This window comes from Lacerta agilis, chromosome 8 (genome assembly GCF_009819535.1).
Source record: "Lacerta agilis isolate rLacAgi1 chromosome 8, rLacAgi1.pri, whole genome shotgun sequence".
Lineage (NCBI taxonomy): Eukaryota > Metazoa > Chordata > Lepidosauria > Squamata > Lacertidae > Lacerta > Lacerta agilis.
In genome coordinates this window covers 1,691,222-1,705,794 of record NC_046319.1, presented here as the reverse complement: position 1 = coordinate 1,705,794, position 14,573 = coordinate 1,691,222, and the positions used below count along the sequence as shown (strand labels likewise).

At 49.8% G+C, this 14,573-nt stretch overlaps 1 protein-coding gene across 1 annotated transcript in view; it reads right to left on the bottom strand.

Moving 5' to 3' along the window:
- The window catches only part of SEMA4C (semaphorin 4C), a 58,651-nt gene that overhangs the window by 32,125 nt on the left and 11,953 nt on the right, over positions 1 to 14,573 (bottom strand). Inside the window, exon 2 of the mRNA XM_033159009.1 lies at positions 4,032 to 4,237. Within this exon, the coding sequence (XP_033014900.1) occupies positions 4,032 to 4,149 (118 nt within the window). The 5' untranslated portion in view covers positions 4,150 to 4,237. The remainder of the gene's footprint in view (positions 1 to 4,031; positions 4,238 to 14,573) is intronic.

The following is a 14,573-nucleotide window of genomic DNA, read 5'->3' as shown; positions in this document are numbered from 1 at the left end:
AGTTCAATGCTGGTCATTGACCCTAATAATAAAGATTTGATTTGATTTACAAGCATCTGGAGAGCTGCTAAGGCTGCCTTGGAGGATTTGGTGCTAACAGAAGTCACCAACAGCAAGGAACTTTGCAGAATAGTTCTGAGTCCCACTAGAGAACCAGCAGCCAAAGAGCCCCTCTGGCATGCTCTAAAGTGTCTTAACATGTTATAGTGCAAGAGATGCAAAGGAGGCCCTGCCTGTGTGGCTGAATACAAAGGAACTTCCAAATGGCCAGGAATCAGAGAGCCTCCTTGCTTCCTTCCAAAGAAAGGCTGGGGTGTCACTCAGAGCACCTGCATCACATGCAAAAGGTCCCAGGTTCAATCCTCAGCATCTCCTGGGAGCGCTGCGGTCTGAAACCCTGGGGAGTTGCTGCCAGTCTGTGCAAGCAATACTGTGCTGGGTGGACCACTCATCTGAAGTTGCATAAGGCAAGTTCCTGATGGTTGGGGGAAGGGCTGCACAGCCCCGGAGTCCAATCTCACGAGTCGGAGAAAGCCTGGGCAAAAACATACATCTTCACAAGATACCTGGAGCCACTAACAGACGATGCTTCACTTTTGTCACTAAGAAGGCCCAGGTGTACTTTGGGCTGGCTGCTGGTGTACCCACATGGCAGCTGGAAAATGCAACACACACACACCTTCAGAAGATGCTGGAAATTGACATGTAAATAGAGATGCACCACCAGGTACATACACAAACACAGGCAGTGGGATGAACACAGACATCTGACAGGGTGGGAACCTATGCACATCAGCTACAATGCAACCCAAAACCTGCATTACATTTCATTTATTTACTCATTACGTTTACACAGTACCATTGCATCTTACACGCATTTAACTTGCACGATTTCAACTATACGCGATTGAAGGCCACTGGCTGAAATCCCACAAGCTAAATGCAAGCAAGGCAGAGAGCCTCAAAGCTCTTTTTGCACCAGCTTTTCCTTGGGAAGCAAGGTCTGGGATGCTTTCACCAGCTCTCATGGGAATTCAGACAGCCCCACAAGATCTCAGGGCCTCTGGCGACAGCACTCTCCAAGCAAGGCAGAGGGCTTAAAAGTTCTTTTGTGGTGGGAAAACTCTCTGCCTTGCTTGTGTGGGAGTGGAGGGAAGCTGTGGGCTGCTCACGTGGGAGCAGCTCCAAGGGTTTGAGCATATGCAGAATCCTTGGAAGCGAACCCCTACTTGAGATGCAAGTGTACTGCATCCCACAGGGCAAGGTTCCAGATCATGCAGGAGCCTCAAGCCTTCAGGAGTGGGACTGCCAACACATAAGCAAGCACAGCCTTCTGAAACAGACTACAAAGCACACCTTGCAAAATGCAGCAGTTGCTTCCGTGTTCCTCTTGCTCTGGGGCAGAGTCCCCCGTCCCCCCACCGGGCAGCACACTTGCATGCACAACACCCAACAAGCGCAGCCTTCCCCCCCCCCATCCTTTTGGCGCATGGGCATGACCTGTGACAGTTAGAGCACAATAACAGCAAGCATTGGCTTGGCAGGGATTTCTCTCCAGGCTTTGCCTTCTCCTGGTTCTGGCAAATGGCCCAAAGGACAGAATTCTGGTCAGGCCTGTACAATTCTGGCTGGGTGGAAACTCTAGGCATCTCCTCCTCCCCACATGTGCTGCAAGGGAGGGGCAGAAGCAGCTCTATCTAATGACAAGGCTGGGTAACCACACCAACCAGCCAGGTGACTCTGCCAGGTCACCCTGATCCACAGTCCTTGCTTTCATCCTCCCCATACGGTTCCCATTCAAGGCCCAAACTGCATTCAAGAAAGACAAAAAAGAAAAGAAAAGCCTTGACTCTTTTGCATTGTAGCTTCAGCATCTGCTCCAGTCACTTTTTCAAACGTATTCCCACCTCAGCCATCAGGACTAGAAGCTTAGTGGTGAAAGATTACGGTTGGCAGGGTGGTGCATAAAGTTCCAGTTTTCAAAACAGTAAAAACTAGATTAAGTGTTGCTTTTGTAAAGCCACGGACACTTCCTCCTGAGTGCTTTATCTCATTTGTTTTTCACTTTAACTGCTTTGGTAGCAACTTTAATTGTTTTAGTAGTTTGCACTAATAGTTTTAACGTAGAGATTTTTTATATATATTAAACGGTATAGAAATGGTCCTTAACAAGTAAACAAAGGCAGAGCCAAGACTCAAATTCAGTCCCAGGTCTGATTCCGCCATCTGGGCTGCAGCTTCATGAAGCAACCCCTTACCCAGCCACAGTCTGAAGTTAGAAGAAAATACCACGAGGGTCAGAGGCTTAGAGGTAAAGTCCCTTAACCAACAACCCAACAACCCTGGAGAACTTCTGCCGAGTCCCTGCCTGCCTTGGAGCCCAGATCACCCAAAGACCCTAAAAAGAAGTTGGAGGAGGAGGGGGCTGGGGGGCAGCCTCAGGCCTTCATCAGAAAAAGGTGGGCGGCTGCCAGGGACAGAGATGTCTTGGTGTTGGCACCCCGTTTAGGGAATGCCCTCTCCAGAGCAGCTCACCTGGGGATCAAATGTGGTATTTTTAGGCACAAAGTGAAGACCTTTTCGCCCTCCAGGGCATCTTTCCACAGCACCACCCACATTTGCCTGGAGCTTTTCTACAACTCTTTATGTCTTAATCTGGTTTCATGCCACTATATTTACACTGCCTTTTCAAAGTCGTCTTCTCTGTTCCTAATTCTTAGTTACAGGGGCAGCACAGAAATGATGGTTTGTTTCCAAAAGAAGTGTGGAGTTAAGCATCCCGTCACCACAAGGATTTCCACTTGCACAACAGAAACACACACACCCCGTTCCCCCCAAGCCGGTTCTGGGGTTCCCCCAACCCTCCAGAGCAGATCTGGGGAGGGTGCAGGGGTGGGTGGGGAAATCTTTGCACTGGTGGGATGTGTTAGCTGGTTGGCATCCTAAATAAATAAAAATCAGCTCCCCGTGAAGAGCTGCCTGGCTGCACTCTACACCCACTTTCTGTCTCTGGGTTCCTTTGCTTTGCCTGTTTGCCTTTAAAGTCCTGGCTAGCCCTCAACCCATCCAAGGCAGTTGGCTGAAGGAAAAGCTCGGAGGAGAAAAGGACAGAAGAATCCAAGCAGTCCAGATACCAAGGTGGGTGATGCCAGGTGGTGTTGGCCCAGGGCCAGAGGCACCTGTCTCCATCTCCTCTGAAACTAGGCTCAGGGCAAGGAAGAGTCTAGACATTTAGCTCAAAGATCCACTGAGTGGGTGGGGGAAGGGAGGGAACCTCCAAGTTATTAGCCCATATGTCATTAACATTGCCAGCCCACCCTTTTACTGGAGAAAGAGGTGCATTTCCAGTTCACAAAGGGTTTCAGGCATGAAAGAGTCTTATCTGGAGTCTTCCAAAGAGTGGGCGAGACTCTAGGCCAGAGTAATAGATCTGAAAAGTTAATATGTGTTTTAGAGAAAACTACTGGACACTTTTGCATTGTAGATTTAGCATCTGTTACAGTCACCTGTTCAGTCTGGTCACCATTACAATCTAGTTTTAAAATATTACTGTTTATAATAATTATAATAATAATTTATTATTTATACCCCATCCACCTGGCTGAGTTTCCCAACCCACTCTGGGTGGCTCTCAACAGAATATTAATATTAATAATAATAATAATAATAAAGCGATAAAACATCAAACACTAAAAACTTCCTTAAACATTCAGATGTCCTCTAAAAGTCAGATAGTTGTTTATTTCCTTGACGTCTGATGGGAGGGCATTCCACAGGGCGGGTGCCACTACCGAGAAGGCCCTCTGCCTTTCAGGTGCAGCAGCTGCTTTAAAAAAATAATAATCCTATGCATTCATGATTTCTATAAAGCCACTGATAAAATAGAACAGAAAAGGAGAGGAAAGCCTGTAACCTCACTGCCTACTTAAGGGAGATGTTATCTAGGTCTCTGTTGCGGATATGCAAGCACACAATGGACATCTATTGAGCTTTCATTTTCACCCTGGCCAAAAAAGATACACTTGACTCACCTTTGTAGGGGACTGTTTTCCGGGGCACCAGGTTCCACCAGTTGCTAACCGAGGAGGCGTCCACACTCAGAACTACAGAGGCCAGGAAACACATGCCCAGGGCTGGGCCGGCGGCCATGCTGACCAGGACGCAAGGCTCCTGCTTCTCCCGCTGCCTTACGAGGAGGCTCTTGCTGCGATGCCTTCCTCTCGCTCCGTCAGGGGCCCTGACAACAATGGAAGGAAGGAGTTTAGCCTGGCTAAGGTTACAGCGGCCTCAATTATGAATGAAGAGTGTCAGAATCGGATGGTGGGAAAGGAAGGGGGAGGGAGAGAGGATGCAGAGGGGAACAAAAGGGGCATTGAGAGAGTTTCCACTCAGGTACTGCGATGATGATCGGCTCCTGCTTGAAGGGAAGGAGCACGTGGCACCAAGGATGAGTCAGGCTGTGAGTAACCGTGGCTGGAAATGGGAGGGAAACCCCCCCCCCCACACACATATACATCACCACCCCCTTTCATACACGTGTCCAATTTTGAAATTCCACTTCCTGTGTGTCTATCTATATCAAGAAACGGGTTTCCTGGACATCACAGGACACTGACCTGAAAGAGAGTCATTGCGAAATATACCCCAGAGCATTAAAAAAGTAACCACTAATGTGCCCATTAAGGTTGTGATGCTGATAATGGCTTCTGATCTGAGGTGTACCAAGACTCTCAGCCTTGGGAGCAGAGTTCAAACTGGGGGATTCGGACAGAGGAAGAGCAGGTTATGAATGCATTTCCTAGGCTCGAGGCAGACGAGAAGACCTTCTTTTTAAAGGGGGGGGGGAGATTTGACCTGTGAAGGCTCCTTCAAGTCACTGCTTCCAGCTGGTGAATGTCAATGTGCAAGCAAAGTGTGCTTTTCTGTGTTTCTTGGTGCAGTTTGAGCAACTGCTTCTTTTGCAGAGAAGTTTTGCTTCTTAGGGTGATCAGTTTTGGACCACAACTCACATTATCCCCATGTGGAGGGTATCAGGCTGGGGGAGGCTGGTTGTCAAACACCTGCTTTTTACTTACTTACACACACACACACACCAAGCCACGTCCTCTACTCAAATTGTCTTTAGAAGCAGGCCAGCCGCCACCACAAAACTATTTAGCAGAGTCAAGAGTGAGATGAATATACACACACCACAAGCCCATGATCTTCTTCCAAGTGCCCAGTGTTTCTGGAGAATCTGGGGAAACTGAACTAGGGGCGGAGTGTGGATTAGCTCCTCTTCAGTTCATTTACCCGTAATTAATTCCCCAAGATGTCTTGCTCCAAATCAATTCCATCCCCCCATGCATTACCCCAAAATCATCTCTGCATACAAGTCATATTAATTTTTTTCATGCACCCCACAGTTCATATCCCACTCGATAACCCACTCACCTCACCCTATCCCTAAATTCTCCAGAAGCAGCCTGGGCACTTGGTGGTTAGAGTGCTGGACTAGGACCTGGGGAGCCAGGGTTCAAATCCCCACTCAGCCATGCCACTTGCTGGGTGCAACCTTGAGCCAACCATCTCTCAGGTCGTCATGAAGATATAATAAAGAGAAGATATAAGGTAATAAAGAGAAGGAGTATGCCTCCTTCAGTTGCTTGGACGAAAGGTGAGATATAAATGTGCTAATAATTCAACAGTTTTGATTGTTGTCCCAAGACATAAAAATATTTGTAATGTTTCTCAAGAAAGAAAACCTAACTCTTATAATAAGTTGTTGGTTTAATTTAACCAACCAACCAACCACAATGCTTGTTAAGGGTTCCCTCGGGTCAAATTGGCTAGTGGGGTTGTTCTGCTGCGTTCAGGCACAGCCCAGATGGATTATTTGTTGTGCGTTTAACAGCCTCCTTGCTACATTTTGCTCTTGGGTTTGCTAACCACAGCTGGAATGGGGTGGGCACCTCAGAGAAAAACCATCCAATGGTGCAGAACAACACTGGCTCATCGCTTTCTTTCGGACTTGTTCGCCATGGAATATTAACCTTGGGAAGAAAAAGGGTAGCAAGGCATTTCCCCCCCCCCCAAATTTAAACTGGTCTTCTCTGCAGTAGGATTAGGCAGAACAAGGTAGATACACAGAATCATAGAGTTGGCCGAATCAACCAAATCCTTTTTGATCTGCCATATGCTCAAACCCAGGAAAATCTTTTTCTGGCTTCGAACACAGAAACTAGATTCTGGGGGGAAACAACCAAACAAATCCTGACACAATTTTTGAAGGAGCAACCTGTCTCTTGCTGTGCAAGCCCAGAATACCTGGCTCAATTTGCACAGATAGCACCTGTTCAAGAAAATGTCACTTTCAAACTCCTGTTCTGCAGAAACAGGCATGCACTTCTCCCATGGAGAGCATGGCGCAACTTCCAGCCACACACCTGTGGGTGAATCACATCCAAGCGCAACAGAGCCACGGCTGCTGCTTAATTTGTATTGATCAAGGAGTCCTTTCAGAATCTGGCTAGATAGATCAACAGCCTGACTCAGTATAAGGCAGCTTCCTACGTCCTAAGTTGTTCTGAGTCTTTCCCATTTATCCACCTGATGCCCAAGAGCATGTACAGAGTGCGCTTAAACCCCATCACTTCTGAATGTAACTGACATTTGGGGCAGGGCTAGCCCACACGCTTGAGTTTGTCTTCGCACAAACCAAGACACATGCTAGCATACTTTAGGCTGCATCTGGAATACAGCCTCTGAATAGCCAATAGCTAGAGCAATCCAACAGCAGCAGCCTCAGATCCTCTAAATCTACCTGGATTGAGATTTGTAGAACTCTGGAAAGACAAGATTTGCAAGGGCATCAAGAATTCTCCCCCCCCCCCTTGCAGAATTACCAGTATGTTTTCCAGGTTGGTTAACCATGACAGCCTGAAAATGGTTAAAGCACACAAGTGCAGGCAGGGCCTCAGATGCCCCTCAGAAGCTGAGCACCCAGCAAAGCACAGTGGAAGAGGGAGAGGAGGGGAGGGTGGGGAATTACAAACAAACGTGAACATTCACATTCCTGACAGGAAAGAGAGAATGGAGAGACCAGGCTCAGAACCAGCCAACCAAGTAATTGTATACTATTTCATTTCAGGACTTTATAAATCCAGAAAATTGTTCTGAACAAGACAGCTAATTTCAGCTCTCCCCAGTCCAATCCCAAAACTCTAGGCCAGCCTTTGTCAACTTGGTGCCCTCCAGAGGTTGTTGGGATGGACTGGTGGGAATTGCAGTCCAGCAAACTCTTAAGGGCATCAGGTTGGCAAAGGCTGCTCTACGCACCCCAAACATGATTAGGGGGAGTGCCATAGTTCTGTGGTGGGTAATCAATACCTCAAGGATTGCCTCTCCCCATATGAACCGACCTGGACCCTGCGACCAACACCTCCTCCATGAGAGGCCCAGAGGGTGGCAACACGAGAACGGGCCTTTTCTGCGGTGGCTCCCTGCTTGTGGAATGCTCTCCCCAGGGAGGCTTGTCTGGCGCCTTCATTATACATCTGTAAGTGCCAGGCAAAATCATTCCTCTTTTCCCAGACCTGAAACCTTGGAGAGTCACTGCCAGCAAGTGTAGATGATACTGAGCTAGATAAGACTGATGGAATAAGACAGCTTCCTAAATTTCGCCTCCAACTGAAGATGATGGGTTTAATCCTCATTGCCAGCCGCCAGAGCTTAGTTCTGAGTCAAGGCAGACCACGACTTCCACTGCCACAAAGGTCTCCCGGGATGTGCAATTGCTGCGCCGGCTGTGGTTTTACCTAATGGTGAGGGAAAGGCACTCTGCACAGGTTCACAGTCTTGGGGGGCTTCAAATCCCAACCCAGCCACAAACTTGAGTGGCAGCATGCAAGTGACTCAGTTTCAATTCCCCATGTGTAATCTGAAAAAAAGGCTTCTGGGGCTAATAAGTGCCCCTCCACGCACATATTAAATCCTGCCGGCAACAGGCAAGCCACACAAAACGGCGGCAGCAAGACTAAATGGATACCAACATTGCCTGGAGGATAGGTCTATCAGTAGCAATGAGGACAACAAAAAACCTCCGTGTACAGAGGAAGTATACCTCCAAATATCAGATGTTAGGGGAAACCACATTGTTAAAAGTACGGAATTGGTTCCCACAAAAGAGGACATGGACAAATTCATGAAGAAGGCGGCTATCCACAACCACTAGCGATTGTGGCCAGCGTTCAAAATTTGCCAGGTGCCAGGCACATTTTCCACCTGACTATTGGCTACTTGTGACCAAGTGAGGATGCCCAGGTGCCAGGATGGCAGCTGATGTCTCCACCATCTGGAGGTGCCTGCCTGGGGATCTTGTCTGTTTTCACACACTAACAACACATCCTTTAGAATTCTATCTGTAATATTTTATCTGCACAATCAGAATGAATTTCGGGGGGGGGGGGGAGTTGTATTGAAAAATACGACTTTTGAGCAGTCTGGGCCAAAAATGGAAACTAGACATTCAATTTTGGCAATTGTGACCCTGAGCCATTTGGTGCCTAGCTTATATATCTGTGCTCTTGTGCTCAGGTCCTGCCTGCAGGTCTCCCAGAGGCACCTGGTGGTCATCCATTGTGAGAAGAGGATGCTGGACTAGATGGGCCACTGGCCCAAATCAGGAGCCAGGCCCCTTCTTACAAAACATCTTTGCCTTCACAAACCTTGCCTGTGAGCTTCCTAGAGCTGGCGAGCTGGTTACAGAATATTGGACTGGATGGATCTGTCGTCTGACACAGTGATTTATATATTTGCGTGCTGCTCCTACCATGCGCACATGTGCTCACACACATGCGCACATGTGCTGGAGGAGAAAATGAGCCCTTGCTCTCCTCATCCCCAGTAATGTGATTTGCTGGCTGCCCCCTCTCCTCCCAAGGACAGGGTTTCATGCCACACTTCCCAAACTGGCTTCCTTCCAAGTCGGCAGGAGTCAGGAGGCTACCTTGTTCGCAAGCCAGTTTGCCTTCCCTTAAAATTATTCCAGACAGGAAAGCACCAAAGTCAACTCCCCACACGACCCTCAGGTCATCAGGACTCAGGTCATCAGGACTCACACAGCAGGACTGCAGAGTGTGCCGGTTAAAACATAGTATAAAACTCGCCCAGAGAGCCCACCCCACGAGCCGAGGCCCATCCCCTCCCCCATCAGGCACACAAAGCCAATTAAGACACCATGGTTTCTTAATATCATCAAAGCGCCCTGCCAAGGCTCCCAACAGCCGCAGCAGTTAGGCCAGCATCATTATGCCCACTTAACAGATCAGAAGCTGGGGATGAGTAACAGCCCATGGGGTGGCTAGAACCAGTTTTCACAGCACTCCACCTCCTAGGGGTAATTTGAAATTAAAGTAACTATATATACATACAGAGCAAAGCAAGGTATTTGAACCTAGAAAACCTGGGATCAACTTTGCGCTTGGTCACATGCACACACAAGCCACTCAGGCACCAGGGTAATTTGGGAGTACTTGTGGCTCACCTTACAGCGTTGTTGTTGGAAGGATAAATGTAAAGAACATGGTCCATTAAAATGTTCTGTCAGTTATTCCCTAGGCAAGGTTGGCCAAGTCACTTCTGCCTCTCAGCCTCAGGCGCACAGTCTGTAAAATGGGAAGACTGCAGACCTAAAAACACTACTTAGCATCTCCACACCTGTTCCAAGTGTTCAGAATTGCTTCGCAAACATTTACCTCACTAATCCTCACAACAACCCTTTAAGGTAGGTCCACATACAGCAAAAAGTGAAGACTGGGAGGCAGTTGTCTGAGGCCTCTTTTAAGCAGAGGTTGGCTGGCCACCTGACAGGCCCTGCAGGGGGTCCTTGGGGTCCCTTCCAACTCTATGATTCTTGGTAAGTCCATGGCAGACGCTCCCAGAGGGCACTATTGACTGAAAAGTGTATCAACTGCCAAAAATAAAGCAGTAAAATAAGTCCGTTTTGAATGACCTGGTTCCTTCAGCCATCCTGCTACATTTCTGTATATGGTTGGTATCCAACTAATTTCTACACTGAAATTAATGAGTTAGTTGTGTCAATTAACATCAATGGGTCTCCTCTGAGGAGGACCAACTAACAAAACTGAAAATGCTGCTGTTTCCCTGGTCCTTGGGGGGCAGAGCCAAGTGTGGGTCTCAACTGGGGGCAGGCCGGGGCAAGGCCCAATAGCTTTCAGAAGGCTGTGGGGGCAAAGGCCAGCGCAAAACCTGCCTTTTCATCTCAAGCGTACAGCTGAACAAGAAAAGAAAAATAATACCGATTATTTGACCACCAGGGCCACTGGTGAGCATGCAGCACTAACCACTATATAAGAATAGAGGACCTAAACGAGGTTCCCACCCAGTTTTATTATCCTCTAACTGTGTGTGTGTGGGGGGGGGGAATGGGGGAAAGCAAAATAGCCTGCACTGGCTATATTTTAAAAGAAACAAACAGCAATGTTCTCCGAGATCCAGGCCAAGAGCCACGGCCCTCCACACCAGAAACCTCTGCCAGGACTTAGCTATGCAGCCCAGCCAACTCACCACAAATCCTTCGATCCAACTCTCCCCAAATAAGCCTCCCCCCTTGGTCAAAACCCCTTTCTCGTGGCTTTCCTGTACTTTTAACCACTTCCTGTCTTCCGAATGAGGCCAGCGCTGAGTCAGCTCCGTGTAGGAAGGGGGGGGGGGGAGAGAGAGAACGAAACAATTAGCAGTTCCAAAAAAGCAGCCGTGTTTTCCTTTTCCAGCTGAGTCGGAACTGCAACCACACCTTCCTCTGCCCCTGAGAGCTAAGTCCGCCTCACTACCAAGAACGCAGATGGATCACGTCTTCCGCAATCTCTGGCAAGGCAGCCTTGCCTGGCCAAACTCACACTCCCCCCCCCCCCTCAACTCTGGGAAGGATGCAAGGCGCTGTGAAAGGCGGCATGGGAGGGAGGGGGAGAAGGGACGGCTTCCGATCCTCAATCCAACCAAAAGCTGGCTACTAGTTCACAGCAGAGAGAAAGGCACTCTGTACATGTTCAGAGGCAGAGCCGTCTCATTCATAGGGGCAGGTGACGCGGTGCACCAGGGCGCCAGGCCCCCCAGGGGCGCCCCCGCGAGCCCGCCGGCATACCGGGCGCCCCCTCACCAACCTGCCCCCGCCCCTATGGGGCGGGGGATGAGGGGCCTGGCACTGCAAGCCAGCCACCCTCCGGAGCCCCAGCTGGAGCGCTGGGAAGGGCGCGCAAAGCCCCGCGCTGCTCCAGCGCCACGTCCATCATCCCCCGAGGGGCGGCCAGCGCGGGAGGGAGGCGGGCGAGCGGGGGATGAGGGGGAGCGGGGGATGATGGACGTGGCGCTGGAGCAGCGCGGGGCTTTGCGCGCCCTTCCCAGCGCTCCAGCTGGGGCGCCGGAGGGTGGCCGGCTTGCAGCGCCACGCCCCTCATCCCCCGCTCGCCCACCTCACTCCCGCGCTGGCCGCCCCTCGGGGGATGATGGACGTGGCGCTGGAGCAGCGTGGGGCTTTGCGCGCCCTTCCCAGCGCTCCAGCTGGGGCGCCGGAGGGTGGCCGGCTTGCAGCGCCACGCCCCCATCCCCCACTCGCCCACCCCCCCCTCCCGAGGGGCGGCCAGCGCGGGAGGGAGGTGGGCGGAGAGGCGGCCCACCGGGGGCGCCAAGGGATCGTCGCGCCAGGGCGCACGATCCCTTTGAGACGGCCCTGTTCAGAGGCTACCACTTCATGCCAGCAGAGTCTCCTGTGTTCCTTTTTTATCTTCAGGGGAAAGCTGCATTGCAGGCTGACAAAAGTGAAGTATCAACTAGGAAGGAACCCTATCAGGAACAGAAACAACACAGAACACAGAAAGCTGCCTTATACGTTCCATTTAGCTCTTTAGTCTCTGTCAACCCTACCTGGAGATGCCGGGGATTGAACCTGGGACCTTCTGGTTGCAAGGCAGGTGCTATGTCACTGAGCATAGACACAGCTGCCCTGAAGGTCCGGCCCAACCACTGGCCAGTGAAGCAGGTGCCTCTGGCTGCAGCTGCTGGGAGGCAGGAAGCAGCAGCAAAGGCTTTGGTGCTCCATGCACAACACATACACCCATAGCTACTGGTCACGGTGGCAATGCCTCACCTCTGAAGGCCGGCTCCTGGCATCACATGTGGGCAGAGTGCTGTTGTGCTCAGGTCCTGCTTTTCAGGCTTCCCACAGGCATACAGCTGGCCACTGTGAGCACCGAGTGCTGAACTAGGTGGGCCAGAGGCCTGATCCAGCAAGAAATCTGTCCCCCAAGTATGCCTGCTGCTCTTGCGTGCTGCAGAGGAGCCTGTTCTGTTGTCTGTGTTGAAGCAAGAGATTCAGCCACCAGCCCGCTCAGCTTTTCTGTATGGAATGGGTGGGAGGCCAGGACAGAGCACCTTCTTATGGCTTACAAACACTCGCTCAAAACATCCAGTGTAGCATGCAAAGGCAGGGGCAGCCATCGCCAATGGCTTTCTGGTTCACATGCCACTGGGCCAACCTGGCACCTTCAGCCCAAGATGGCTAGGAATAGCCAGAAGCCAGGGAGTGAGTGACCTATGGAAAACTTGACTTATCCTCCCGGGGGGGGGGGGGCAGAAGAGACATGTCACTTGCTGGCAGCTGAAACAACCATTCAGATGCCAGGCTACACCAATGGTCTCCCCCAGGCCATTGCCAAGTTCTATTTCAGAAATTCCCAAGAAGACAGGAGGAGGCTGCAGAGGCGGGTAATGGATCAGTAAACAACACACCCATCATGCGTCACAATCCCCAAATAAGCATTGATGTGGGACGACACACACAGCAGAAAAGCATGGGAAAAGATGCAGTAAGTCAAGACAGGAAGAAATGTGGACTTCGACTTCCGGTGGCGACGCAATCGCCGGGTGGTCGAGGGCTGCTTCGGGTCCGAAGCGCCCTGTCCATCCCGGGGGTTAGGAGCCCCGCTACCGCAAAGCGGGGCTCCGGTTGGGGTGCGGGAAGAGCGTCCCGCACCCTGGGCTCCCCGGCAGCGCCCGCGGAGGCTCCGAACCCTTCCCTCGCTCCCCCTGTAAGGGGGGAGTGGGGGTGAAGGGACAACGGAGCCGGGCTTCGGGGACATGCCCCAACCGGGATGCAAATGCGGCGACAAAGCCCGCGGTGAGCGTCTAAGTTCTACCTGTGAAGAATGGAGCTAAAGGAACCCGGTGGTCGTGAGTAAAGAATTTGATTAGAAATCGTGCTTTTGGAACGATCCGGGGGGAAGGAGAAAGGCAGCCTGCCTCCCTCCCTTCGAGCTGAAGAATGTAACCAATTTGAGTGATTACTGCTACAGAACTGGCTACAATGTATTTAAAATTGACACATGAGACTGGCAAACTCTTTTTTCGGGAAGCTAACTAGAGGAAAATATCTCCATTTAAAGTTGCGGTATTTGCGCTCCAGCTCAGAAAAATGGCGACGAACAAAGAGGGGAGTAGAAATATAACACCCACTTCCTCCTCCTCTGCCAGTATGCTGGGCTTCGTCCTTGAACTGGTATTGAACTCTGGACTAACGGATGAACAGAGACTCACTGCCTTGAAGGTGGAACTGCTTTATAGAAAAGTCAAAGTCTTGTGTGGGGGTCTGAAAGGGAACCAATTGCCCACAGAGGAGGCTTTTAAAACTTTTGACACTTTGGAAGAAAGCCTTGCCAAGGAGCTGAGAGGGTGGATGGAAAGATGGAGAGAAATGAGTGAGCTACTTCGGAGAAGAAATTCGCTTTTTGGGGGTGGCAGCCCCAAGGCGACGTCAAGATTTCTTATATCCAGTCCCCGAGGTGTGAGCTCGGGGGCCAGGGACAGAGAATTAAGGTATCTACAAGAAGAAAAGGAATGTTACAAAGAACCGAAGAAGCTGAGAGATGATGAGATGGACACCTCTGAACTCGTGGCAAGGAGAGGTTTGGACTGTGCCTGGATCTGTGGACGTTGGGAGAGGGAAGCTACATGGATGTTCAGTGCTGATGCCACTAGGAGAAGAATAATGGACAGAGGGGGTGTGGGGTGAAGCATTAAATAAAACTTAAAGTAGCCTGATATGGTAAATTGAAATCGGAGGGCGAACACTGTCAACAATATTTTGTTATACTCTTTATTTGAACATGAAAGGAGATATTTCAAGTTTTTATGTTATTAGCAGCAATCTTAAGGATAGAAGAGATAGATTTGATGCGAATGATTTGTGAAGATCTGAGAAGTGGAGTATAAGTAAAGTGAATTTAAGTGGATTAAGTTTATGGATTAAGAGGAGTAAGATTAAGATGTAGATTAAGATAAGAAATCGATAAGATTAAATTAAGAAGAATTATGACGAGGTATCATTATGGCGATGCATTCTTAGTAAAATGTTGAAGATATAATTGAATGTAACTATATAATTGAATTTAATTTCTTTTTTCTTTTTTCAGGAGAAATGGTTATAAAATAGATTAAGGATATAAAATCGAAGGTGAAAAGGCAGGGGAAGTCAATGGTCAAGATATGGAAATAGAAATTTTTTTTTTTCTTTTAGAAAG